Source organism: Camelina sativa, chromosome 9 (genome assembly GCF_030686135.1).
Source record: "Camelina sativa cultivar CO46 ecotype springtype chromosome 9, ASM3068613v1".
Taxonomy (NCBI): Eukaryota; Viridiplantae; Streptophyta; class Magnoliopsida; order Brassicales; family Brassicaceae; genus Camelina; species Camelina sativa.
The window spans coordinates 33,028,194-33,051,820 of record NC_141888.1 but is presented as its reverse complement, the minus strand read 5'-3'; the positions used below and the strand labels follow the sequence as shown (position 1 = coordinate 33,051,820).

General features: G+C 34.3%; 5 protein-coding genes and 1 non-coding gene across 10 annotated transcripts; 1 reads left to right on the top strand and 5 right to left on the bottom strand.

Moving 5' to 3' along the window:
* Positions 1-4,658: 4,658 nt before the first annotated feature.
* On the top strand, positions 4,659-7,262 carry LOC104712491 (putative metal tolerance protein C3). Its single transcript, XM_087464078.1, has 8 exons — positions 4,659-5,066; positions 5,168-5,368; positions 5,473-5,663; positions 5,758-5,956; positions 6,063-6,241; positions 6,315-6,465; positions 6,559-6,695; positions 6,932-7,262. The coding sequence occupies exons 2-8, from the start codon at positions 5,170-5,172 to the stop codon at positions 7,106-7,108; spliced, it is 1,233 nt and encodes a 410-aa protein (XP_087320204.1). The 5' UTR covers positions 4,659-5,066; positions 5,168-5,169; the 3' UTR covers positions 7,109-7,262.
* A 258-nt stretch (positions 7,263-7,520) lies between these two features.
* On the bottom strand, positions 7,521-12,932 carry LOC104712490 (uncharacterized). 4 transcript variants are annotated; one of them, XM_010429403.3, is made up of 8 exons: positions 12,301-12,932; positions 11,679-12,047; positions 11,345-11,604; positions 10,934-11,075; positions 10,423-10,794; positions 10,176-10,307; positions 9,951-10,079; positions 7,521-9,871 (listed from the first exon to the last, which is right to left on the bottom strand). In XM_010429403.3, the coding sequence occupies exons 1-8, from the start codon at positions 12,391-12,393 to the stop codon at positions 7,820-7,822; spliced, it is 3,549 nt and encodes a 1,182-aa protein (XP_010427705.2). In that variant the 5' UTR covers positions 12,394-12,932; the 3' UTR covers positions 7,521-7,819. The 4 variants fall into 4 exon arrangements, with proteins under 4 accessions (XP_010427705.2, XP_010427707.2, XP_010427704.2 ...); XM_010429405.3 differs by having other exon boundaries at positions 11,351-11,604; positions 12,301-12,874; XM_010429402.3 differs by having other exon boundaries at positions 11,345-11,607; positions 12,301-12,872.
* Positions 12,933-13,921: 989 nt separating this feature from the next.
* Positions 13,922-17,168, bottom strand: LOC104712489 (E3 ubiquitin-protein ligase SINAT2). 2 transcript variants are annotated; one of them, XM_087467288.1, is made up of 5 exons: positions 16,843-17,114; positions 16,044-16,100; positions 15,643-15,939; positions 15,166-15,552; positions 13,922-14,650 (listed from the first exon to the last, which is right to left on the bottom strand). In XM_087467288.1, exons 3-5 carry the CDS (start codon positions 15,859-15,861, stop codon positions 14,330-14,332), a joined length of 927 nt encoding a protein of 308 aa, XP_087323414.1. In that variant the 5' UTR covers positions 15,862-15,939; positions 16,044-16,100; positions 16,843-17,114; the 3' UTR covers positions 13,922-14,329. The 2 variants fall into 2 exon arrangements, with proteins under 2 accessions (XP_087323414.1, XP_087323413.1); XM_087467287.1 differs by lacking the exon at positions 16,044-16,100 and having other exon boundaries at positions 16,843-17,168.
* Positions 17,169-18,320: 1,152 nt separating this feature from the next.
* On the bottom strand, positions 18,321-18,402 carry TRNAS-GCU (transfer RNA serine (anticodon GCU)). The gene has a single exon. It is a non-coding gene; the product is annotated as a tRNA-Ser (tRNA).
* A 250-nt stretch (positions 18,403-18,652) lies between these two features.
* On the bottom strand, positions 18,653-21,575 carry LOC104712488 (uncharacterized). Its single transcript, XM_010429398.3, has 2 exons — positions 20,715-21,575; positions 18,653-20,235 (listed from the first exon to the last, which is right to left on the bottom strand). Exon 2 carries the CDS (start codon positions 20,162-20,164, stop codon positions 18,851-18,853), a length of 1,314 nt encoding a protein of 437 aa, XP_010427700.2. The 5' UTR covers positions 20,165-20,235; positions 20,715-21,575; the 3' UTR covers positions 18,653-18,850.
* Positions 21,576-21,732: 157 nt separating this feature from the next.
* Positions 21,733-23,481, bottom strand: LOC104712487 (uncharacterized). The gene is made up of 6 exons (XM_010429396.3): positions 23,130-23,481; positions 22,946-23,026; positions 22,723-22,846; positions 22,311-22,626; positions 22,147-22,201; positions 21,733-22,024 (listed from the first exon to the last, which is right to left on the bottom strand). Exons 1-6 carry the CDS (start codon positions 23,235-23,237, stop codon positions 21,950-21,952), a joined length of 759 nt encoding a protein of 252 aa, XP_010427698.1. The 5' UTR covers positions 23,238-23,481; the 3' UTR covers positions 21,733-21,949.
* Positions 23,482-23,627: the final 146 nt, after the last annotated feature.

Sequence of the window (23,627 nt, the reverse complement as noted above, 5' to 3'; positions counted from 1 at the left end):
TAAGTTGTATTTGTTGGTTAAATATGTTATAATTATATAATAGTTGTTAAATAAACCATATAATACCACAATATAATTTATTTTTACATAAGATTTATTTAATCAATTTAATTAGATATGTCTATTTTTTGATACCGATAGTGTTAACAAAATAATGAAATGATATTTTACCCTGTAACACCGAATTAATAATATTTTTTAATTTATATAAATATCAATAAAACCTGTCCCGCTATATAACCCCATCCCGAGATATTTTAACTCACACTATATCATCTTAATTTTTAATATTTATTGTATATCTACGGTATAATATTTATTATATTTAACTTTTTAAAAGTTTTAAATATTTTCTATATTTAACCTTTAAAATTTTTCAAAATAAAGAACCCAAATAAACCAAATAAAAGTTTTTAAAGTTTGAATGCCTGATAAATCAAACTTTCCACTCATTTGTATTCGCAATCATTTTGGTCTCTTTTATATTATGACTCTGAACCATTACCCAATTTTTTTAGATGATGTGAGATATTGTACCCGTATTTTTTTATTCATCTATTTAGTAATATATGTCCGTTTTTAAAGTTTTGTACTACATTATATGCAGGAAAAAATCACAATTTTTATTAACTAAATGTATTATAGAATAATTCAAGATAATTTAAATATAAATTCAAATAAAAAATGAAAGAAAATCATATATTTATGTTTGAATGAGGTAGAAAATTTTCTTATTTTTTAGAAAATCTTACCTATAATTAATTTTGAAGTTTTGGTAACTAATATTAAAGTCAATGCATTAAATGTAAAAACTTTCCAAAAAGTATTTTTGAGCAAAAACTGCTGTAAAAATACTAGTATAGATAAGTTTCAATCTGCATGATTCTAATTGTAGTTTAAAGAAAAAAGTCAAAGAAATAAAGAAATCATGATTCTAATTTAGCTTCCGGGAATGTTCCTAAAGTCTCCTGATGGGAAAAATATTGATTTGATCAATTGAATAAGAGTGCGTAACAATCATATACTCTGGGACCGGGAGAGATTGTTGCACCAACTCGTTGTTCAAGACTCAAGCGTGGTTGTAAACTTTTAGATGAAGTATTTCCTCATTTATAAAAAACGTAGGATACTATAAATATAAAGAACTCTACCAGTAGGTCATAGAACGTTTTAACTGTAGAGATCTACCAATAAGTCATAGAGCATGCATGCATTTGTAACTTTCAATTGTGGAAAATAACCTTTTCAAGAAATTCTGTAAATTCTTTGAAAACTTAAATATACAAAGATTTTTATCTAAAATTTGTTTTATATATTAAAATAATAAAGAAATGTTTCAATACTAGAATTTCACCTGCGATACACCGCAGGACTAAGTTATAAATTATTGTATTTTAAATAATAATTTTTAATTTATTTAGTTTTTAAATTTTCAATTAATTAACTTTTTGTCTAATTAATTTAGAATTTTTTTCTACTTCTTATGTTTTATAAAGTTTATAACCTAATTACATTAAATTTGTTATTAGATAGAATATAAAATTCAATGTTTGTTTTGTTCTCTAGAATTAAACCGAGGTATATGCCTATATAGTATATTAGTGTATATTTTTATGTGTATTTTTTTTTTGAATATTAAAAATATGTTATAGTATGTGTAATATTTTGTAGTTTATATACTAAATAATTTATAAGTTAATTTTCAAAACTATGATTACAAATCTATAGTATATATGAGATAAACTAATAGTAATAGTGTTGGTTCTATATTCTAAACCCGTCTTGCTAGGCGGGTCAGACAACATATTTAAAGATTTTTAATACGCAAAAACTCATCATATGAAACCCGTGAAAGTAAAAATTATTTTTAAATACGTAATACAAAATAAAAATAAGTCTGTGAGTAAGCAATATCTTTTATATTTTATTATTTATTCTTTGAATAAGATATCAAATTGAATGGTAAATATATTTGTTACTTTTTAAAATCATACCGTTAGTTTTTTAATGATATATTTTATGTTTGATTTTGAACATTTGTTTTAGGGGGAAATTAATGCGTTGAGATCAAAAATCTCGGCCACAGATCCTCCTCTAAAATCGAAAATCAATTTGTTTCTTGGTTACACTGATTGGTTAGGAAATTTGTGTATGTAGAAAATATTTTTTTTTGTAAAATTGGATACTTAATATTAATTAAATTAATTATAAAATTAATATTTAATGTTAAAAGAAGTGGTTCCATTTGTTTTGGAAATTTATTTAAGATGGGAAATCTTGTTTTCAAAAATAGAAATATTAATTAATTAAATGAAAAATAAATTAATAATTAATGATAATGGCAGTCTTGTAAATAGGTGATAACCTCAGGATTTATTTGCTAAATGTACTTGAAAAATGTATATATAGATATAAGTTATAGAGGCGTTAATATGTAGCTGTAAATTTGGAAAACAATCTATAAATTTATTTTATACTGCATTATTTTCTCTATATATAAAACAAAGAAATCTACCAATAATTTGTGGACTGTTTTTCTACAAAAAAATTTCATTTAATAGAAATAGAAGAAACTCAAAAAAGTTCTTCATATTTACCCATGTTGGGGTTTTCTGTTTTCCCCTTCTTTTTTGACTTACCAAGGTCTCACAGTTTATATCCCACAGTTATGACTTCAATTTTCGACTCCTTTTGGATTAATTGAAAAAGTTTCAAATCAAAGAAGTTTTGGAAGTTCACGTGAGGTAATTTATATATATTGTCGAACGTTTATATTAAGATTTGATATGTGATTGGTAATGACTAAGTTTTATAAATGTGGGTATTTGTCTATATACATATATATATATATAATTACACGTGACGTCTGCAAAATATTTTTTTAATAATAGATATTCAAAGATTCAAATGTCAATGTGTATACAATATTAATTTAGTTTGATAAATACCTAAAGGATGTGTTGGACTTAATATTTTACATATTTTCCTTTGGGCTTTTTAATTTTCAGCTCACTAGATTTTAACTTGCGGTACACCGTGAGTATATAATTTTTATTATAATTTATATTTATGTTGTATTTATTTGTTAAATATTGGATGTTTTGTAAATAGAGAAATAACTAAATTTTCCGGTTGTTGTGCGGAGAAATGTTTATATTATTTTTTTAACCCGCAATACACTACTTCATGACCATTTGTTTGTTATATTTAGTTTGTTTTGTTTAGTAATTGAAATTCTATTTTGATTTTTAATTATTATAACAAAAATAAGGGATCTAAATACATAATAAGTAATTTATATGCTCTGATTAAGTCACATTTTTCCTAATAATTTAATTATTTTACACAATCATAGTTAAATCAACTTGATTTTATGTCAAATATTCTAATATTAGTAGTGTTGATAAATAATTAAATTAGGATTTAACCCGTGTTAACACAAATTTAATAATATTTTATTAATTCTAGCATGTCTTCTTTATAACCCATCTACTATATAACCACATTATATAGTATTTTAATTTTCTTTTAATTTTACATATTCATAATAATTAATTTTTTAATTAAATTTATTTATATTAATTATAATATTTAAATAAATGTCAATCGAAGTTTTTCTTACGTTAAGAATCAAAGCTCACAGTTTTTGGAAAACAAAATGGGAATTAAATTGTTGTTTTCTTCGTTTACGAAGGATTCATATATAGAATATCTTCAAAACACAACAGAATATGTAGTTTTATATATGATAGTTTATATTTCCATATTGATTGTTGTTATTTATTTAGTTGAAATAAAATGTAAAATATTTCGGAAACAAAATTTGAAGTAATATTAGTTTCGGAAATCTTTTAGGGGTTAATGTTGTAAATAACTTTTTTAATAAACAAAACTAAAAGGACATATAACACAAATTATACTTCAAAATGTTAATATAGATTTGTCTTTTTATTTATTTATTTGGATTGCTCTTAGTTAATGTGTTATTACTCCTAGGAGGGGTTATTGGTTTAGGATTTAGAAAGAATTTTAATGACTTTAAAAGTTATGTAAAATATGTTGTTATTCAATCAAGACTTTTTAAAACTCTTTAAAAATTTGGTGTTATTGGTTGTGGATTTGTAAAAAGTTATCTAAAATTTTGATAAATCTAGTGTTATTGGATTAAGAGTCTTATAAAGTCATGGAAAGTTTTATGTTATTCAATTAAAACAAAAGAATCTTGGATTGTTAATGAATTCAAATTTTGTGTTATTGGTTTAGGATTTTATATCATTTCCTTCATAACAAAAGTCATGAAAACTCTTTCATGAAATAGAAAGATTTTGAAAGATTTTATGAAAGATTTTACAAGATTAGGAAACACAAATCAGCAAGATTTAAAATAACTTTCTAACAATCTCTTATAGAATCTTTCATTTTTACTTTCTAATTTTCTATGATTTAAAAAGTCAGCAAGATTTTTAAAAACACAAAGTCACTAAAATTCTTTCTAAATCCTAAACCAATACCTCCCCCTAATCAAGTAGTAATAAAAGTTTTCAAATCTTTTAATGATTATTAATAATAAGGTTTAAGTTAATTTAGTATCTAATAAGTAATAAGTCTAAATTTTCTTGTAGAAACACTCATTTATGTCAGCATTATCCAAAATTAGGGTTCCGAGAGTTATCATTATTTGTGCTTTTCAATTATAGTACAACTTTTTAAAACTACACGTGTCGTTGTTTTCCAAATTAAAAAAAAAGTTGACATTGTCATGTCTCCAAAAGACAAAATGGTCACGGAACAAGAAGCTCCTGATTTAGGCATGGATCAGACAAGCATTGTTGATGCTTAGGCATGTGGGCAAGTACCACGGCTGTCTCTATCATCATCATCATCATCATCATTTTCTTATTCCATACAATAGTTTATTATCTTACCCCAAACATTCATTGAACGCTCATAAATTATCTTATATTTCATTATAAAAACCAATCTTTGTGTACAATCCTTTATCTTTTTTTCTTTGTTCATCATCAATCATCATCTGCAAGCATAAAAATTCCTCTACATATCATCCGGTATATATACATTTTTTTCTTTAGTTTTATTTATGAATTATCCATGCCTTTATGCTGATCATACCTATTTTACAATGATTTGGTTATATATAATTTTCCAGAAATGGAAGTCAACTGTCCGGAGACACCGTTGCTTTCGTCAAACGATCATGAAGCTGTTGATCACAAACCGAAGTTAACCGGTATGGTTTCTTCTATGAAAACCAATTTCTTCACGGATTTGCCTCAAAAACTTCGATCCAAAATCGATCCGGAGAACCCTTTTCACCTTGATGTCTCCAAAGCCGTAGGCCTCAAAGGAGGTATATGTCTTAGTCTTACTTTATAAGTTTAGATAATAATTGTCACAAGACTCACAACTACTAAACCAAATATTATATGTTGTTTAAATATCATATATCTAAAGATGAAAAGGAGTATTACCAAAGACAATTGGCAACATTAAAATCCTTTGAAGAAGTAGAAAGTTTCATAGCTCGATCAGATGAGTACACCATCGATGAAAAAGAAGAAGAAGAAGATCGAGCTGAGAGAGCTGCACAAGAGCTTGCGATGCAAATCTCCAATTGGGCTAACATCTTTTTACTTGCTCTCAAGGTATGACTTTATCTACTTATACTGAAACATTAATTTATAACATTGTTTTCATCACTATGTTGATTTTTATTTAACAAACGTATACAATGTGTAGATATATGCTACGGTAAAGAGTGGATCCATAGCGATTGCAGCATCGACTCTCGACTCTTTGCTCGACCTTATGGCAGGAGGGATACTGTGGTTCACACATTTGTCAATGAAGAACGTCAATATCTATAAATATCCCATAGGAAAGCTTAGGGTGCAACCCGTTGGAATCATCATTTTCGCCGCTGTTATGGCCACTCTTGGTATATAATATATATCCTTATCCGAAATTTTATGAAACTCTAAACTATATATTATAATTGATTTGATGGAAATGTAATGCTAAATTAACCATACAAAAATGTGTAGGGTTCCAAGTGCTGCTTGTGGCAGCTGAGCAATTGATTTCAAATAAACCTTCAGATAAAATGAATCATGACCAACTGGTTTGGTTATATTCAATCATGCTGAGTGCAACAGCTATTAAACTCGTCTTATGGATCTACTGCAAAAGCTCAAGAAATCATATTGTTCGTGCATACGCGAAGGTATATAGATATTTGTGCATATATTCTTATACTTTCATGTATAATGAGGACTAATTGATGAAGTTTGGTATAGGATCATCACTTTGATGTGGTGACAAATGTTCTTGGATTGGTCGCCGCCGTTCTTGCTAATGCCTTTTATTGGTGGCTTGATCCATCTGGTGCTATTCTCTTAGCCATCTACACTATTGTCAACTGGTCCGGGACGGTTATGGAAAATGCAGGTGAGCTTGTATTTGAACATTGTTGCATTGTCCGATTTAGTCGCAATAATTGAGATTTTTCACAATGATTTTTTTTTTTTGGTTTATATATAGTTTCATTGATCGGACAATCAGCTCCTCCAGAAGTACTACAAAAATTGACGTACCTAGTGTTGCGACAAGGCGGGGATAACATCAAACATGTGGACACTGTCCGTGCATATACCTTTGGTGTTCTTTATTTTGTTGAGGTTTGTCTATAAATATATCTCATAAGTCAATTTCTACTTAGCCATAATTTTCCGACACTTTTGCTACAAAATCGTCATGATATATATTTTTTAAAAATAAACGTGTGCATGGTTCGTGGCTAAACAGACATAGCAACTTATCAAAGATAAATCTTTGTTAGGTGGTTACACTCGATAAGATTTATATAACAAACTATATAGTTAGGTTAATTATTGTTATATGTGTGTATTGGTAGGTGGATATAGAACTGCCAGAAGATTTGCCATTGAAAGAAGCTCATGCAATTGGTGAGACATTGCAAATAAAGCTCGAAGAACTTCCAGAGGTGGAAAGAGCTTTTGTTCATCTGGATTTCGAGTGCCATCACAAGCCTGAACACTCTGTACTTTCAACAATCCCCAACGATTTATAAAGATTATATACATATATAACTTTGTATGTGTAATTTGCTTGTTTTTTTTTGTTGTTTCTTTAATATATTGTACTATATATATGACCTCTGCAGCTTGATACATTGCAGTATGAGTTTTCTTCTTTTGCTATTGAATTTTTGCTTTAGTGAACAATTTACGTTTACTTTTCTATTTCTTCAACTCATAAAACATTTTATATAATCTAAGATGGCATGCTATCAAGTATCAACTTTTTTTTGGTTATATCCTTCTTATATTAGATTGTTTTAAACGCAAATTTTAATGCTTGGGTTGAGTTTGCGTTTACTCATTGTACAATGTAGAACATGTAAATATTAATTTCATATAACATGTAAATAAATCATTTCAATATCTTATACATGTTACCAATCAAATTCAATGAGGTATATCTTGAATAAACAACAATTTATTCAGTGACAAAACACTAAAAATCTCGTAGATCTTAACATTTGCTCTATATCAAATGAAACAATGAAGCAAATAAAAAAAATAAACAGAGTACAAATCCAAACGTGAGAGAAAAAAGTGTAAACTATAAGGGAAAAAGTGTAAACTAAAATAAAAAGTTTGAAACTGAAAGCTTTTTTTTTTGTTGTTTTCCGGACGAATAATAATGTTCCGGATGATACAAAGTATGAAACCCCTCACACTCCACAGTTTAAATCAACAGCAAACCCAAAACCGTTAACTTAGAATAACGAAAACCTCAGCCCATTGCTCGTTGCGAATAAGTTATACTCCTCAACCTCTTTGCTCTCTTTCGCTTTCATATCGCTATTTCCAACAAGGTTGCGCAAAACCCCGTCTTTGGAATGAGCAGGCTTCGACTTAATTCCAGTGGAAAGACCCACTGGTCCACTGAAATGGAACAAGGAGAAGCTGTCTTCACTTACGGCTTGTGTTTCCGGTGGAGACAAACTGTTTAGTTCCACTGGTGGCTCAAGATTCTGAGCTTGGTCCTCGGTGCTGGTTTTGGAATATGGATGGAACACTGGAACTGGCCCGGGATTGAAGAAGGGAGTTGCTGCATGATTCAGTGGGTTACCATACTGCTGCAAGCACAGCGGGGAATCTCCGTTCATGCTATAACCAAGCGGACCTGTGTATAGATAAGGATTAGGGTGAGGGAACGGAATTAAGCCGTTGCCTGGAGCTGTGGGCCAAGAGACTGGTGGTGCTTGATGGAAGTAGCTCATTGGTGAAGCAGTCTGGAAAACAGGAAACTGTAGATTCTGGTTTAGCAAATGAGGAAACATGCCTCCTTGTGGTTGAACATCAACAACACCATGTGCCATGTTATTATTACTGTTATTATCCGTGTTGTTACCAGTTACTACGATAGGAGTTTCAAAATTTTTACTCTTCCCAGTAGTATCTGGTATGAGGATATCGTTCTGTGTACCAACAACTATACTCTCTCTTCCTTCAGACTGCAGACTGGCGTCTTCAGAATCAGATGTGGAGGAGGATTCAGAGTTTCCGTTGTTTGAAGAAACCGTATTGCTCTCTCCCTCGCTCAGGCATGACGAGCAATTGTCTGAACTTGATGTACTACTCATCATAGGATCTTTCAAATGCCACCCATTCTTTGTTTCCCCAGACTCCATGCTGTTGTTATCTTTAAGCTTGATATTATCCAACTTCTCTGTAGCCTTACATTGAGACACAAGGTCAGATGGATTATCAGCAACGATAGTGTCTTCTATCTCTTCAGCCTTAAATGTTGAACATCTCACTGCTACTTCAGAGTCAGAGTTGCTTCGTGGATACTTTTTTGGCTCCATGGGCTCCCAAACTTTTTTTGAATGTAGTGAATCTCTTGTAATAGAAGGATTTGGACCAACTCCCACCCTGCTTTTAAGTCTTAACTCACGAGTATAGTCTGGTTGAGTATACCTGTTGCCTCGGAACACTGGCTTGGAGGCATCAGGAGCAGAATCTGAATTTGATAAGATTTTTGGTTCTCGCATGCTTCTGGTTGCAGAGATGTTAGGTTCTACTTTTGCCCGGTATTCACAACTCGGTTTGCAACTGCAAGAATTAATGTCAAACCTCTCACTGTTTCTGTTGTCGCAACATCGAAACTTCTCATGAGACTTGATGCCATTCAGGCCACCAGTCTTTGAAGCTTTCACTCTTAACTGTCTGTTTGACCCATTGAATCCCCTTGAAGGCAATTCTAATCTCTCATTACGGAATCTTGCCTCTGACCTACTGACAAAAGAAGCATTATCCGAATATCTGCGTTTATCTGACCACCTCAAAGCATTATCAGACTGCACTTCTTTCCAATAACTAGCATTCTGGTAGTGAACAGGTTTTTGATGATCACTTGTAAAGTACCCGTTCTCATCTTCAAGATCTGTAATTTCTTTGTCAGGGCTGTCACAGTAGTGGTTTTCCGTTCTTGGAGATGGGCAGCCATCCAAACACTGTCTTTCTTGAACATCAGGAGAACCAGGTGGAGACAAATCTGCATCCCCCGTTTCAATTTCTGATTCCTCACAGTTTATAGTATTGTTTGTCTCGTCATCAAGGTTTGGAAGATCTTCTTCTTCCCTTGATGAACTCAGCAGCATGTTTTTATCGCTGGATTCAGGGGTTTTCTTCTCTTTGCCTTTTTCTTTTTCCTTCAATCTCTCCTTTCTACGAAGTTTTTTTTCCCTTTCTTTGGATCTTTTCTTCTCCTTCCGCTCCTCTTCTTCACGCTTTTCCTTCTCTTCTTCCTCAAGAAGTTTCACCTGCAGGAGTTAAGACAATGGAATTGTTGGATATAATCTTGATGAAATTGTTTTGAGAACATTACGACAGAATGCCTACCTGTTTCTCCAAGGTAATAATTTCCTTGCAGGCAACATGTACACGTTGTTCTAATAGTTTCAATGTAAGACATACAAAGATACTATGAGCATTTTGCCGAGCGGTTCCTTCCCTGAATGCTTTTTCAACCTAAGATACAATCAATAAATGTGAAATTAGAAACCTAATACAGCACCAAATAATAATAATAATATGTGACTTTGAGGAAACCTATAACTACCAAACCTGTTCTTTAAAAATAACTGTTGCAGCATCTAGAAGAAACTCTCGAGCCAGTTCTGGACTTTTTGCATGCTTTTGTGGACGGGAGCATTCCCCATCCAGCTCATTCCCATCTTTGTCCACCATCTCTTCATCCTTTTATTATACAGGAAGCACAGTGATATCGTTTAGAAAAAGAAAAGAATAATACTTTTGCAATCATAAACATTTGAGAACTTTGATTTAGCAAGATTATGAAACAGGAATCTACCTCTTCTTCCTCGGCCTCTTCAGCATGCTCAAAAAACTTACGGATGCTTTCCCCTCTCTTGATTGAAACAAACCCATCCCCAACAACTAACCTACCGTGCACGCAGTTTTGACCTTTTAATGCGTGGGCTTTGACGGATACCTCAGACCAACGGCCATCTAATTTATAAGCTCTAAGTGTAATGTAGCATGAATTTAAACCACGAAGGTCTAAGCCATTGACTTGAACTCTCCCATTCATGCCAACATTTTCAAATTTGAGGATATCACATTTTCCTTCTCCAGTTCCAATGGCCCACTCAAAGTGATGGTAAATTCCAGCGTTGTCAGCAAACGTTTCCCGCCAATCTGCTTGCACCGAATCAATGGTTACCTGTAATATTGCAAGTACATATGTGATCCCGTCTTGCAATATAATGCTCTCTAGAAATATAGCAATGTACTTTTCAAAAACCAGAATTCTGGACTACAGGAACCCCATGGAGATGAAAAGGTTAACAAAGATTAGTTACCTCATATTGGAAGGCTGTATCGGCAACACAAAACCAGGAGGTACACCGAGGTTCTCTCCGCATTCGTTTCAGTTCCTTGAGCTCTTTAAACTCACGGATAACATTTCGCCTGCAGTCTCTACAAAACCTCTTGCTGTCGAATCTGTAATTTGAAAGGACCATTTGTTATTAAGGTCGAGAGAAAAAAAAGTCTCCACAGGGCCAGAAAAGGAAGATTGTTGTATTGCATGACTTGGTAGGCACATCCACAAAGTCCAGAAATCGAAATGCCAAGTCATCTTGCAATTCACAATGAGATGACTAAAGTTGTAACATTTCCTGTTACCCATGACCCAGAGATCATGTCCAGAAACTTCTCAACTCAATTTGTCGTAGAACATCAAGAAAATATCAAATCAAATAAGAACGTACCTGTACCTCAGTCTCTCCATGAAATCCTCTTCCTTCATCCTCAAAAGAGATTGTCGAGTTTCCTCGCTGAGTGCGGACCAGAAATCCACCAATGTATCACAAGAAAGTCTTGCAGTATGTAGAGCACACGTCTCTCTTGTTCCATGGCCTCTACCATAGCTAGCCATTCCTTGGCTTATCCACCCCCGGCCTCCACCACCACAAGCATCGGGATAAAGCAACTCACGTTCCCTTTCACGAGCAGGGGCACTGTCAAACACCTGCTAGAACCAATAGATTTAACTAGTTTGAACTGGAGGGAGAGCAAAAATAAGTAACCGTTGCATGAACTTACATTTTGAAGTCCCTTGAGAGACTTTGCATACAAATAGCAATCAAGAAGTGTGAGTGACCCATCACGTGTCGTGGTGAGACCTCCCCAAGGATGAACAGAAGGATCTTGCATCTCATCCGCACATCCGTTACTGACAACTGAGTTACAGTCGTTTTGAAATTTGGAGCCCCCTGATTTGTTGCAAGGATGATTCCCTAATGATCCCTCTGGATGCAAGGACTTCCCATGCATAACAATCTGCATGAAGCCTTCCAGAAGAAGGCCGTTGCATCTAGAACAATACATGTTCTTACGAGCTTGCTCAAACAGAGTCTGTTTGTCAATCTTGAGGAGCTCCTGTCTAGCTTTCGGCGACAGGTCACTCCAGAACTGCACACACAAGTTCAGCAGAGCAATGTGTCTCTTAAGTTAAATAGTTATTTAGCAACACCACTATGTGTAAACAAACAAACAACAAAAGTTAGCAACATAGCAAAATGCAGTGTTGAAAGTACTAGAGAAACTCAAAAACAGATATAACTAAGATCTGTGAACTAAAAACTTGGGAGTGATACAATCAAAGCAAAACATCTCTAGCTAAAATCAGACGCAAAGATCCAAAAAAAAAAAAAAATGGGGAAACCTTTTGGAGCTGATTGTAGCTGACTCCATCGATTTCCTTGGACCAGAAGCCAAAAGAGTATTGGTCATTCCTCTGAGCTAAACCAGGCATCATTTACAGTCTCTTGTTGTATTCATCAACCAATGTTTTCATTATATTATCGCTACGGTTCTCTCAGACTGACCCCAAAAAAATATAACCCCAATCCTATCCGATTCAATTCCGTGAAATCGGACTACGAAATCACCAAATCCAATCGGAACATTAAAAATAAACAAAACAATCGATCGCGATGAATCGGGATTATTCTGAAAAAAAAAATAATATAAAGAGAGAGTCTGATAATGAAAAATTTCCCGGGAAAAACTCGTGTGTATGTGAGATCCTTGGGGGGGATTGAAAATGGAGAAAAGCCGGCAAATCAGGGTTCTTCCCTTTGTGCTCGATGATGATGACGATGACGATGACGATGAGATTCGCGGCTGCGTCAATATATTCTAGAGAGAGATGAGAAGATTGTAACTTATAAAGGAGAGAGAGAGAGAGAGAGATAGAAATTAACATTTATGTAAAAAAAAAATATTTAGAGGGAGGCGGTTAAAATGTGCAAACGATAACAAATTTATGTTATCATTTTTTTGGCTTTTTCTAACATTTAGGTAAATAATATTTTCAGATTATAATATAAAGAAAAAAAACTATAGATTTTGTTTTGTTTTGAACACAAATATAATATTTGGTTATTTGTTTTTTTTTTTAATATGGGATGTGTGTTTATGTTTGTTACCTTTCCTCTAATGAATAGAATGTGTATGTGTGGGTATGGTGTTGTCATCATGCTGTAATTGCTATATCTTCTTCTTTCTTTCTTTTTTTTTGCTATCTTTTAATATATAAAGACCAAAGAAATATACTATCAATGTATTATACGTATTTGTCATACTATCATGTGACTATCGGATTTTTATATTTAGTAATAAATTGTGTACGCGTTTGTTGACACAAATAATCATTTGCATATATGATATATATATATATGCATATTGATTTAGAATTCAAAAAGTAACTATTAAAGAAATATAAAATCAAAATTTTATTGCTTTGTTGTACTAATAATTAGTGTTTTTAATGTATCATGATCCATTGTTTGAATTTGGTAGGATGCCATTAAAACTGCAAATATAAAGAAAATAGTCAAATTTTTGAAATTCTGGTGGGATATATGAAATTAGGTTTTAAAACATGAAAATTCATTTGCCAAGTGTCATAGCATTATGTTAAAAAGTAACAAACAAATTTTAGGGATATAGTAGATTAGTAGTAGTAAGTATCTTTTCATCTTTTATTTAGGTTCATAAATTTGGACAATAGCTTATGTTTACATTTTTTGGTCCCTGAGAGATATGGATCGATAATGTCATCAAATGGAACTGAGATGCTGAATGATCGCATTACCCACATGATCACGGTTTTGTATCTGCTGATTCATCTGAAGAAGCTTGGTTTCCCCATCAATGAAGATGATGACTTGCATGCTCAATTCCTATTTTCTAAGTATGTTATGCAAGATGGAGTTGTGAAAATGAAGCAATGTTGTAGCAATGTTGTTCCAGGACTCATCACAGAGTCTTAAGTCTAAACATGATCAAAATCACCATTGTAAAGAAAAAAGAAATTTTTGCACCAATCTTTTTGGAACCTGGTTTACAACAAGGAGAACATAGCCAAAATCATGTCTTACTTTTTCCTACATTCCCTGTCTGAAAAGCACAGAAACCCAACAACAACAAAAAAAAAACCAAAAATTACAGAGATAATATAATTCTTGCAGCCACAAAATAGTAACAATGGCTCCCTCCAAACTGATTCATCATAGAAGATTATTATCATCATCATCATCATCTCACTTCATTCCCACTGGAGAAAGACTCCATTACAAAAAAATCCAGACAACAAACTTCAAATCTTCCATATGATCATTAGCTCTTCATGAGGCTTTTCTTATGTACATCATTTTTCAATCAATTCCCCTTCTTGTCTTCGTTTTGGTTTACTCCTCTTTCCAGATGCGACCGGTCACTCTCAACTTGAGTTCTTGCCTATCACCTCCAGAGAAGTAGAGTGCAAGGTTTCTTGGTATGATGAGTCCGTCTTGACTGTCCCGGACTTTCCTGTGACTGTCACGCACGCTTCTAGGGATCCCTTGCCATGTTAGTTTACGTCCATGAGCTCCTACTTCCAAGCTGTAACTGAACTTCTTCGCCTCGTTCTCATCTCCCATGAAACGAAGGAATGCCATGTACACTGGAGCCATCCCCAGCTGGAACGCCTCAAAGTGTAAACAGAACTGTCTCCCAAAACAGTTGAACACCTGGAAACAAATTTATGAAAGTCAAGATGGGAGTTAAAGCATGAAGCAATATATATTGGCTAGGATGAAAAGGAGACTGAGAATATGGACGTTAAGAGCCAGTAGAATCAAAAGTAAAATGGGAGAAAACTGGACTGACAAAGAGGAGCAAAACAGAAACCAGAAAAACAGCTAATATGGGAGTTTCGCCTAAAGTAACCGAGCAGGAATGTGAATCTTGGCCTTCTGCTTATGGCAACAGATTTACAAAATGTAAAATTCAATGGAGACTTGAGCAAAATAAAAATAACACAAACAGCTGAAAAAGCTGGAGATTATAACAAGTCCTATGAAGAAGAGAGCTAAAGCCCGGGAGAGTTCATGGTTAGTCATATGAGGATTGTGAAAGAAGGTGAATGAATGTGAAGCTTAGTCATATGATGATGTAAATAAACAACTTGAGAAAAATAATCGGACTTTTAATTTGAGACCTTTTGGAAAAGAGAAGACAACATGTGGAAACAAGAAATATTTACCGTAAGCATCCATGTAGCATTTTCGACTTCATGCGGATTTGACTTAACATAACGGTGGTTGAAAGTGCACCCATCATGCATATCGACTTTATGATCATCTTTAAGATGAACAACTAGTGTGGGGATATCACCTGTAACCGAACACTCAGAGCCAGCATAAGGGCAAGTGTAAGGCCTAAACCTGCAGTGCTGCTCGTGCTTAAGCTTGCTGTAGTAAGGAAAAATGTCATGACACCCCAAATTCTGGTAACGGCATGGAACTTCCAGAGACTCTGCAACTTTCTCAAGAGCTAAGCATCTTATGTTACCAAGCTCGTAGCGACATGTAGGGCAAGTGTTCTGCACTCTCACTTTGCAGTTTGAACATAATGTGTGGCCATTTGGACACTGTAGAATTAAAAAAAAAAAAAAAAAAACAGATGTTAAGAACATGTAACATTGTAAGTACAAAACTATTAAAGCTCACATGTTTCTGACCTGATGAATTGGAGGGTACATTAAATTTGTACAGACGGGACATTCAAGAAGCTCATAAACACCATTGTTAGAATGGATGCCATATTTACCAATCCCTGCACCACCTGGTTTTGTAGGTTTGCTATTATTAACTTCCACTTTCGCTGTTTTAACCTCGTAATCCATTCCCGTTGAATTAGATTCCAGGACTTCTTTCAAAGCACTGCCTCCAGGAGCCATGGTGTCCCTTATTCAATCAAACCTTGTTTTCTCACTTGGAGCAGATGACTTACTCCTCTTGGATTAGATTTGTTTATTCTGCAGGAGGAAAAGGAATCAAGACCAATGATAAGTCAAATTCAAACACTAACATCAAACTGAGAAGAAGAAGAAAAAAAAAGTAGATTAAGGGGAGCAGATACTTAGTTAACTAGATCAAGTCTTTTAAATTTATCTCTGGGACCTGTTTATAGAGCTTCCTAAGCAACAAAGAATAAAATAAGATAAAAATTTTCAAAAAAGAAAACATACAATTGAAGCAAAACATTAAATGCACTTTCAGATAGGTAAAGAAAGCAATAGGCCTCAAGCTATGAACAAAAGCTAAAAAAGCTTTAGACCTCTGTGCACATTCCAATGACTTTAAACAGTAAATAGTAAATCAATCACAGGACTATCAAACATCAAAAGAGAACAATTTAAAACCTCTTTTTTTTTTTTTTTCTCTTTTCAATCTAACTAAACATGAAAATAGATCTAACCAGAACAAGAATCAACCAATCTAAAACCTATGACACAGCTAAACAAAGATCGTGCAAGCAAGGTTTCACATTTTCGCCATTATATATATATATATAAAAAAAAGTTAAATTTTCAAACCAAGTTTTTAAGCAGAAACCTATAGAGAAAACGGTGTTTGTAAAATGCAAAATCTCTGTCTCTTTGACCCTATGAAACAATTTCAAACAAACCCATTCATCATTAACCAAAACGATTCAAAGACAACAAAATAAATATAAAAAATTGACATTTCGAGATATATTTCCCAAAAGCTATAGATTCGTAACACGATGGCTACCCCCAAACACCGACCCGAGAAATCCGACACGAAACCCAATTTCGGGATTAGTTGATTCTCGATCTCTTGTTCTCGATTTCAAAATTTAAAACCCCAAATTCAAAAACAAGGAGAAAAAGTTTTGATTTTTTTTTTTTAATTACCCGGAAGGAAAATTTCCAGACTTGGCGTTGTCGCGTGGTTTGATCCAGATTCAAATTAAGACGAGAGAAAAAAAAAAAATGGGGATTAGTGAGAAATGAAAAGAGAAGGGGGGAGGAGAGGGAAGAGGAGGCTGGGTTTGGTTTTGGTTGTGTTGTGTTCTGTCTTGTTCGTATCGGCGAAGAAAGCCATTAATGGTGGTGGTCTCTGTTTTGTCTTTATTATTCCTCACTTTTTTTTATAAAAAAGGAGAAAAAAAAAAACACCGAATCACAATTCACGAAGGTGGTTCCTTTTTTTTTAAAAAAAAAGAAAGATAATTAATCTCAGCTTAATTACAATTTGTATTTACTACTTATTATATTCATCACAGATTTGGTACTGTCTTCATAATTATTACATGTAGGATTTTTCTTAATTATTATGTGGTGCGTTACAACTTACAACGCTCGATTTCCTTCTTTTTATATTATCATTTTCAGATATGTTTTACATTTATTTTTGGTAATAAAAAAGGGACAAATATTTCCTCGTTTTTTTTATTGCATCAAATTCACAAAAGCAAAATCGCATTTTTTACGTTTGTGGAGTCTTTTTTATGAGTAAAAAAAAAAAACAAAACAAGACTTTGAAATAATAGTTTCATCTCCGGCACAAGTCAAATTTTTACTGTTAAGGGACCAATTAAGAAATTTTATTTTAAAGTTAAAATATCTTATTGGCTCGAGTTCGTGCATCGAGTAACGAGACGACGCTCGTTTCCCGCACACATCATTTGAGTTTTATTTTATTTTTCTTTAATCTATTTTTATAAATAAGGTTTAATCGTTTATATATAAGTATAATATACCTGCCGTTGACGTAATTTTTATTTTTGCTTAATGAAATTTAGACATGTTTGATTGTTTTAGAAACCATTTGGCATTTTCCAATGAGATGCTAAGGTTAATTCAAATAAAACAGATCATTATAAACTGATGATATACTATGGCAGCAAATGCATGTTTCAGCTTATAATTAAGTTACAAGAATCCAAGAATCTTTATACTACTTGTTTTTAAATGATGAAAGCCTGAAAATGGTGGACGATGTCTGTTTTTGTGGGGTTTAATTTTTTTTTGCCTCCCCCTCGTGTGAATGTATTTATGCGGTGCTTTTTCTATTGCCAAGAAACCAGAAAAAAAAAAATGGAATATCATAATAATAGTATAAAAATAAAAAGTTCTAATCAGAAGTGAAATAATTGGAAAGGAGAAAAAAACGATATGAAGAAGTGAGATCATTCATCAGAATAATAGACGTGTCGGATGTCGCTGTGCGCATGTGACATGTACTCAGCTGAGTGCATTTTTTTGGATTCTTCTAGAACCATTTAAACATCGTTTTGTAACATATTTGTACCCCCCAAATATATATAAAAAGCATTCATTAAGTTAGAGAAAAGTAAAGTAAAAAAAAGGAAAAAAGTTACAAAAAGATTCGTCGCCTGAGAGATTCGAACTCTCGCGGGGAGACCCCATTTACTTAGCAGGCAAACGCCTTAACCACTCGGCCAAAGCGACTTGTTGACAAGATTTCCAATAACTTGTTTATATACGTCAACAGTTTCCGGCCCAAAAGTTGGAAAGGTCTGTTACCGGTCCTAAACACCCACCATTAGTTTTTTATGTTATCTTTCGAATACCGGTGAATAATTGCAAGACTAAAACTTTTAAATTATGGTGTTTTATATGTGCATGATGATTTAACCTATACAAAAGTATGTATTGGTTTTATCATGAACGCAATATTTCATCAGAATAGACATATTACTGAAAAAGATAAAAGAAAAATTTAGATTAAAAATACCATCCCTATTGAGAAAAATACAAAACAAATTACAACAAACCAACAAGCAACACAAGAAAAATAAAGTTACAATCTTTCCCCTTCATCTTCTTCTTCTTCTTCTTCTTCTTAATCATCATCATAGTCAGCTTCCAGGTTGGAAGCTTTTATTGTTGTTGTTTCTCAAGTAAATCTCCTTCTCCTAGGCGGACGAGAATCTGCACTGTCTACATCAGAAACCCTCGAACCATTCTCGTTCCTTCTCCTAGACGAAGATGTCGAGAGAGTAACCATAGAGTCAATCTCAACTGCGGTATCCACTTGACTCTCAGAGTTTATAACAGCTGCAATGCTTGAGAATGAGTCTCTATCATCAACCACAACAGGAGCATGATGGTTTTGCTCTTGGTGGTTCCTCCCCAATGGATGAGTTCTAAAATAAGCATCTACAAGCCTCTCTGCAGAACTCAATGCAGATGTGAAAGTCGAGATCCTTGCAACTCGGTGTGACTGTAGCTGTCTCCTGATCAGCAGAGGATGGAATCTCGTGGTGGTTTCTCCTTCAAGATCGGGAGCAATGTTCGGGTTCAGATCAATATCCTCTGATGCTGCAACGATGGCTGCTGCTGCTGCACTAGCCTGGTTCTGCTCTGATCTAACTCCCCTAGATGTCATCAACCGGTTAAGAATCGAATTGGCTCGATCACTCACTCTTTCTGATGCCTCGCGGTTGCTAAAATCAGGGACCGGGGTTGAATCCCTGTCAAACCTATTCTGTATACGTCTAATCATTTCTTCCATCGGTATTGTAAAAGGCGACCTTTGAATTGTATTCCTCAAGCTCTCGATGCGTCTCGCGTGTGGTCTCATGGGGATCTTAGTATCTAAACTCTCTTCGATTTCCCTTTTATGGTTTCCACGCCCATAGATGGGTGTCACGGTTTTGGGGGTCACCTCTCCTTTGCAAACAGGACACTCCTTTGCATCCGAAATTTGTAGCCATTGATACAAACAAGGCCAACAGTAAAGATGGCCACAACAGGTGAGAACTGGCTCCTTCGACAAATCCAAACATATATTACAGTCGAAAAAGTTACCATCACAGCCACTGCTTTTCTCGACATCGGCTTTCTTCTCTGAGACACCATCCCCAATGGCTCCGTCGCCATTCTCACACATTTTCAGATCCTCATTGCCTCTTTCACTACCCTCACCGGTCTGCATAGCAGCTCCATTTACAGAAGTTCCCATCAGTTGGTTCAGTTCTATAGCCATGGTATGGGTTTCAGATAGAATGGGGATAGGGAGATTAAGCTGTCTGAATCTCGTCCTATGCCGAGTCCTGATCCTCGTCACAGCCTCGGAAGATCTCTCAGAAGGGTCGTTAGTCCAATCAGCCAAATTCACAGTCTCGTTTGTTGCCGGTTGGAGATCAGACTCAGGACCAGGCCCTAGATTCAAATCCAGGTTCATTGTGTCAGCTAACTCCTCACCCATCAATAAACAAAAAGGCTCTTGCTTTCTCACTTGCAGATCAACAATATGTACTCCGTGTGGTCTTTATTATTCTGCAGGGAAGAAAAAGCAATGACCTAATATAAGCTTATCCCGTTCACAACTTCGAGAAGGGAAACAAATAAAGTAATATCAAATACAACCAATCGAGCTTTATTTGCAGGCACACAATTTTCAATCTAAACCAGACATACAAGAACACACGAAGTAAAAAACGAAATTTTTAGTATGAGCTAAAGAGATATATCCACCTGATATATAAATAAAACAAGACAAAAGCATACACAAAGTCAAAAAGAAAAAAAAACATTTGGAACAAGAACACAAAGTCTAAATTCTCTTTAACACAAGATATGATTCCACAACTACAAAGTCCAACTCCAAACTACGAAAGCTAAGAGATCGTACACCAAAACAGATTGACCAGATGAATTAACAAATTAGAGAAGCAAAGATTTAAACTTTGTAATAGAAAAAGAGCTCAATTAACCATAAAAGAAAGAAAAACGAAATCAGAGGAAGAGATGTTTACCGTGGAAGCAATATATAGACGTGGGGGGTTTGGTAGATTCTCAGATTTGCCTCAGATTCAATAACTGACGCGATGGATGAACGAATAAAAGAAGAGTCTTTGGACGAAGAAGATGGTAATTACAGATACAGATGACAAGAGACTAGCCATTATTCCATAACTGAACCAATTCTAGATCTCTAGAAACACGGATTCGAAGACACCATCATCAAGAAAACCCCCAAAAATCAGAAAACCCTAATTCTCAAATCCCAACACCTGAGAAAATTTACAACCTTTCTATTTAAAAAAAAAAGAAAACCCAGATTGAAGAAAACCCCAAGTTGTTTCTACTCTCGATCCAGCAAAAATCAGCTTAGGAAAACCCAAAAACCGATACAAATCTTACAAAATAATAAATGGTAACAAAAGAAACAAATCAGAAAAAAAAAATATGGAGCTGGAGGAAGAGAGAGAAGAGAATCAAATCAACGACCTGGAGTTGGGATTAGGTCGTGTAAAATCATAAGAGCATGGGGTTGGGTAATCAAATCACAGCTAGAACAACAACACCAAGCTCAGAGCTAGCTGAAACTCCGACAACGCCATGGAAAAATTCGCCCTTTTTTTTTTTTTTGGGTGTGCTTTTAGAGAGAGAGAGAGAGAGACAAACGTCCAAATCTTGTCCAATTTGGCTTAAGTGGGAAAACGAACCCAAACCTCTCTCTCTCTCTCTCTCTGAGACCGAATCTGGTACGCTCCGGTTTAGGGCAAAAAGGATGGTCTTAAATTCCACGCGATGATCACGATCTTTTTTAATCGGACGGCTAGGGAATTTTTAGAATCATTTTTTTTTTGTGAGAGACGAGACGTGTTTGTTGTTTTCTCATTAGAGAAAGAAAAGTGATTTATAATGATAAACAAAGGACGAAAGAAGTTTGAAAAGATACCTAATTGTTGTTTCTAATCAGTCTATTAATTCATACCAAAACTCATTACTTGTCCTTCGTTTTTTCTTTGGTGTTTAAATAATACCTTGTTTTAGATGCTAAACTTTATAATAGAGAGTTACAAATTGCTATATAGGGTTTTAAAATATGATTCAATCTGACCAAGGCAGCCCCGTTTCTAAGACAGAGTACACTACACCCCCCACCTGAGGTACTTTGCTTTTGAGCTAAAAATTACAAGAGATTTGTAAGCTATTGCCTAAATTCCTATCATTGTGTCCATTTAAAACCCAAGGGTGACCCCTATTAGTTTGTGGCTAGCTTTTCGCATAAAGATTGATATGCCACAGTGCATAGCTTGAATTTTTCCTCGGCTGCATTCTGTGTTTCATTCATCATACCAAATTTGTAGTCAGTGTCAAGGAACACTTATCAGGATCATCAACGCACTAAGTTACAATGAAGTGGTATTTATTTATATAGGATGAGATTGTATCAGTTACCTTGGTAGAGGCGTGGTGACGATCTGGATGCCATTTTAACGCACAAGCTCGGTATCTGTTTAAAAAAAGTTGTCAGGCAAGAATTTATGAAGATCTAAGAGAAACATGATCTAAGTAACTATCGCTTCCCTCTAATGAGATGAAGTGAATAATTTTTTACTTACGCGATTTTGACATCTTCAAGGTTTAAGGGACCTGAGGAACTCAAACCAAGTGCTAGTCTATGAGACTCCTGGTTTGGCTCTTTGTCTCTCAATTCTCTTGAAGAATACTCATCTTCCTCTTCTTCTTCTTCTTCTTGGTCTAATCGATACCTCGAGCCCCAAGATTTTCTAAAGTTGTTAGAATACCTCCCTGAGCGAGCTCCCCCATCTTGATGAGTGTTGTTTGACCAAGAGAAACCACGAGATCCACCCAATGCATTCCGTAAAAAGTATTCAATTTCATATCCTTCATCAACTTGGCTAAAATCAAAACATCCTACACATCAAAATGAAAAGCATTGTTGGAGAGTAACTCTACCGCAAGCATTATTAGCTATTTGAAGAGAAAGCAGAGCAGAGGTTGGGGTCTTACTTTTATCCAAATGTTGAGGAGTGTGTCTACTACCACCATTACGATTTCTTTTGGAGACCCTGGAGAACTGTTTCTGAAACCACGAGGTGTGTTTACTTGAGTAATCAAAACCATCACTCCAAATCTGTGATAACCAAAAACAATTTGCATCAAAATTGAAACCTTTTTTTTTAACAATGAAAAAAGATGATGGTTGCACACCAAAATTGAGAATTATTATTACCCCAAATAAGTGTTCTGCAAAAGCATTCACATTACGACGCAAATCTTGCTTTGCCCTCTTTCTTTTCCGAGCTTTCGAATTCTATTAAAAAAAAAAAAAGAGGCGTAAGTCAAAACGAGATTTGTACCATAGAACCAAACTCAGATAGAGAGAGAGAGAGAGAGAGAGAGAGAGAGAGACTGACGGATTGATGTTTGCGTTGTAAGATGGGAGTAGAATGGAAAAAGGCAGTTTTGAGGTGAGAACAGTAGTCTTGTGGCTTGAGAATCGCTGCTCTTATGGCGGCGATCATCTCCCCGGCGGCAAAGAGATCTTATAACCAGCTGCTCCATTTCAATTACAGAGGATTGATGCAGAAAAACAGAGAAGAAGCCCATCCATTTCGAGCCTCAATAATAAAGGCCCTAACATCTCTTCAAAGCCCAACTCAATTTCTCAAAATTTGTTTTTTCTTTGTCTTTTTTTGTGTGTGTGCAAAATTTCTCAAAACATGTCTCTAATTTATAAACATGAAGACGTCAATACAAGTCTAATTTATACTATAAGAGAAAAGAGAATGTTAATTAAGTTCGGTGTATTCGAATGTGATTCTGATACTTAATGTTGTGTAGGGATGATGTGATGAACATTGTGATGTGTAAGCGCGCTTGTACTTTTACACACACAAAAGAAAAATATGCTT

What these genes read in the sequence shown, in the direction of transcription:
- LOC104712488 (XM_010429398.3), bottom strand. Translation starts at nt 20,164, where the DNA reads ATGGGTGAGGAGTTAGCTGACACAATGAACCTGGATTTGAATCTAGGG.
- LOC104712490 (XM_010429402.3), bottom strand. Translation starts at nt 12,393, where the DNA reads ATGATGCCTGGTTTAGCTCAGAGGAATGACCAATACTCTTTTGGCTTC. An exon ending in GCTACAATCAGCTCCAAAAG is followed by an intron (nt 12,048 to 12,300) that starts GTTTCCCCATTT and finishes TTGTGTGTGCAG; the next exon opens with TTCTGGAGTGACCTGTCGCC. An exon ending in CAGTTATTTTTAAAGAACAG is followed by an intron (nt 10,080 to 10,175) that starts GTTTGGTAGTTA and finishes ATTGTATCTTAG; the next exon opens with GTTGAAAAAGCATTCAGGGA.
- LOC104712489 (XM_087467287.1), bottom strand. Translation starts at nt 15,861, where the DNA reads ATGGCTCCTGGAGGCAGTGCTTTGAAAGAAGTCCTGGAATCTAATTCA. An exon ending in TGTACCCTCCAATTCATCAG is followed by an intron (nt 15,553 to 15,642) that starts GTCAGAAACATG and finishes TTAATTCTACAG; the next exon opens with TGTCCAAATGGCCACACATT. An exon ending in ATGCTACATGGATGCTTACG is followed by an intron (nt 14,651 to 15,165) that starts GTAAATATTTCT and finishes ATTTGTTTCCAG; the next exon opens with GTGTTCAACTGTTTTGGGAG.
- LOC104712491 (XM_087464078.1), top strand. Translation starts at nt 5,170, where the DNA reads ATGGAAGTCAACTGTCCGGAGACACCGTTGCTTTCGTCAAACGATCAT. An exon ending in AGCCGTAGGCCTCAAAGGAG is followed by an intron (nt 5,369 to 5,472) that starts GTATATGTCTTA and finishes ATATATCTAAAG; the next exon opens with ATGAAAAGGAGTATTACCAA. An exon ending in TCTTTTTACTTGCTCTCAAG is followed by an intron (nt 5,664 to 5,757) that starts GTATGACTTTAT and finishes TACAATGTGTAG; the next exon opens with ATATATGCTACGGTAAAGAG.
- LOC104712487 (XM_010429396.3), bottom strand. Translation starts at nt 23,237, where the DNA reads ATGATCGCCGCCATAAGAGCAGCGATTCTCAAGCCACAAGACTACTGT. An exon ending in TTGCAGAACACTTATTTGGG is followed by an intron (nt 22,847 to 22,945) that starts GTAATAATAATT and finishes TGGTTATCACAG; the next exon opens with ATTTGGAGTGATGGTTTTGA. An exon ending in CTTGAAGATGTCAAAATCGC is followed by an intron (nt 22,202 to 22,310) that starts GTAAGTAAAAAA and finishes TTTTTTAAACAG; the next exon opens with ATACCGAGCTTGTGCGTTAA.